The 1,966-nt window shown below is 57.6% G+C and overlaps 2 protein-coding genes across 2 annotated transcripts in view; one reads left to right on the top strand and one right to left on the bottom strand.

Annotated features, from left to right (window-relative positions):
- LOC103070509 (cytochrome P450 2W1) overlaps positions 1 to 121 on the bottom strand; it is a 12,922-nt gene extending 12,801 nt beyond the window's left edge. The window contains 1 exon segment of the mRNA XM_082931404.1: positions 27 to 121. Coding sequence (XP_082787530.1) covers positions 27 to 121 — 95 coding nt within the window.
- COX19 (cytochrome c oxidase assembly factor COX19) overlaps positions 120 to 1,966 on the top strand; it is a 4,798-nt gene continuing 2,951 nt past the window's right edge. Inside the window, exons 1-2 of the mRNA XM_007467072.1 lie at positions 120 to 201; positions 1,068 to 1,183. Coding sequence (XP_007467134.1) covers positions 120 to 201; positions 1,068 to 1,183 — 198 coding nt within the window. The remainder of the gene's footprint in view (positions 202 to 1,067; positions 1,184 to 1,966) is intronic.

Here is a 1,966-nt window from a genome sequence, read left to right as displayed (position 1 = left end):
GGGGGGGGGGGCAATCGCCGCTCGACGTGATCGGCGCTCCCGCGGGGGCCTGCTCGGCGCTCGGCCGGCCGTCCTGCGTACAGCGCGCGTCGCTCTTGGAGACTCCGGGCGGCGCCATCATGTCGACGGCCATGAACTTCGGGTCCAAGAGCTTCCAGCCGCGGCCCCCGGACAAGGGCAGCTTCCCGCTGGATCACTTCGGTGAGCGGGGGCGGTCGGGGCTCCCCGGCCAGACCGGCGCAGCCCTGGGCCGGCTCGTTGGAGCCGCGCGGCCGGGGAGGCAGTGGCGTCTGCTCGCGGCGCGGGCGGGGCCGCTGAGGCTGGGTTCGGCCCGGCCGGGTCCGGGGTCCAAGAGCTTCCAGCCGCGGCCCCCGGACAAGGGCAGCTTCCCGCTGGATCACTTCGGTGAGCGGGGGCGGTCGGGGCTCCCCGGCCAGACCGGCGCAGCCCTGGGCCGGCTCGTTGGAGCCGCGCGGCCGGGGAGGCAGTGGCGTCTGCTCGCGGCGCGGGCGGGGCCGCTGAGGCTGGGTTCGGCCCGGCCGGGTCCGGTCCCGGCTCAGGGCCTCCCGCCGCGGCCCGAGGGTGGGCGCCGGACGGGGCTGGGCCCTCGGAACCGGGGAGGGGACGCGGAGTCCCGGCCTCCAGTTTGGGGCCGACGTTGCGTCGACAGGGTCCTTCGCGGGTGTGAGGCCCGCGGGGTTAAACGGGTGTCTCGCGCGAGAGCGAAGGACGCTCCTGATCGTCGCAAACTACGTGGAAACCAAGGCTTCGGAGATAGGTTTACGGATGGATTTTTTTGTGTGCCAGCATTTTACTGAGAAATGTTAGGCACACGCGGCAACGTCGGGAGAATCCCGCGTGAGCTGCCCGGCGCCGCCGCCTGGATGCCCTCCTCCTGCTGTACTTGCTTTCCCACTTGGTACATTTGCTTTTTCCAGTCTGTTTCTAGCGTGTTTCGGGAGGAAACCAGTTTTCAAAGCGGGAGGAGGGGTTCTGCCAGTAAGGCTGCGCGGCGGGCCTGTCATGTTTTCACTTTAAAAAGGAAACACTTTTCTGTTTCGTTACAGGGGAATGTAAAAGCTTTAAAGAGAAATTCATGAAGTGTCTCCGGGACAACAATTTCGAAAATGCTTTGTGCAGAAATGAGTCAAAAGAATATTTGGAGTGCAGGATGGAGAGGCAAGTACCTGCCAACAGTTATTTATGACTTCTCCCCCCTCCCGCGTCTCTGGCTAAAATGTTCATTCCAAGAGGTCATTAACTGTGGGCCTCACTCAGGCCTCAGTTCAGCTTGTGTTTCGGAACTGTAGGGCTGCTTGCCTGTGAAGTTGAGGCTTTTCAGAGATTCGGTTGTACTCCAAGTTGTTTAGCAAAATCACGGGAACCTTTTCTCCCGTGATAGCATTGGACATGATTGCCTTCCTCCGAGGATTTTCTTTCCAAATTTGGGTGCTACTGACATGTCACTCAGCTTTCAGAATCGCACATCATAAAAATGCTGACTGAGTCGAAAGATTTGAAGATTTGTGGGTACACAGCTTATTCCTTTAAATATTTTTCTTGGAACACAAAAGTATGTGCTCTGTTGTTTTGTTCCACGTCGGCTCAGAGCTGTTTGCAGCGTGACAGGCGAGACAGTGGGCCCTGTAAGGAACGATGAACGACGAGTGATTCTTCCTGCTTTAATCAGAATTTACTGGACCTCACCTTTAAAGAAAACAAGAACGCTCTTAACTGATCTGTTGAGATTTTCCTTAAAATAAGTACTATTGTAAACCTTCATGGGGAAAGTGTGTAACGTACAATTACATCCTTGGGTGGGAACTTTTATTTCTGCCTTTTGAGCCCTTCATTAGTTCACTAAGGAGTCATCAGAGGCCTTGTCTGAAGACAGGCTGACATAAATCTGAGCCCCATTTTCATTTTCCTGTAACAAACTGAGACATTCCCCCCCCCCCCCCCCCCC

The sequence above is a fragment of the Lipotes vexillifer genome, unplaced genomic scaffold (genome assembly GCF_000442215.2).
Source record: "Lipotes vexillifer unplaced genomic scaffold, Lipotes_vexillifer_v1.1 scaffold1701, whole genome shotgun sequence".
NCBI classification, from domain to species: Eukaryota; Metazoa; Chordata; class Mammalia; order Artiodactyla; family Lipotidae; genus Lipotes; species Lipotes vexillifer.
Note: the sequence above shows the minus strand (reverse complement) of the source record. Positions and strands in the feature narration are given on the sequence as shown.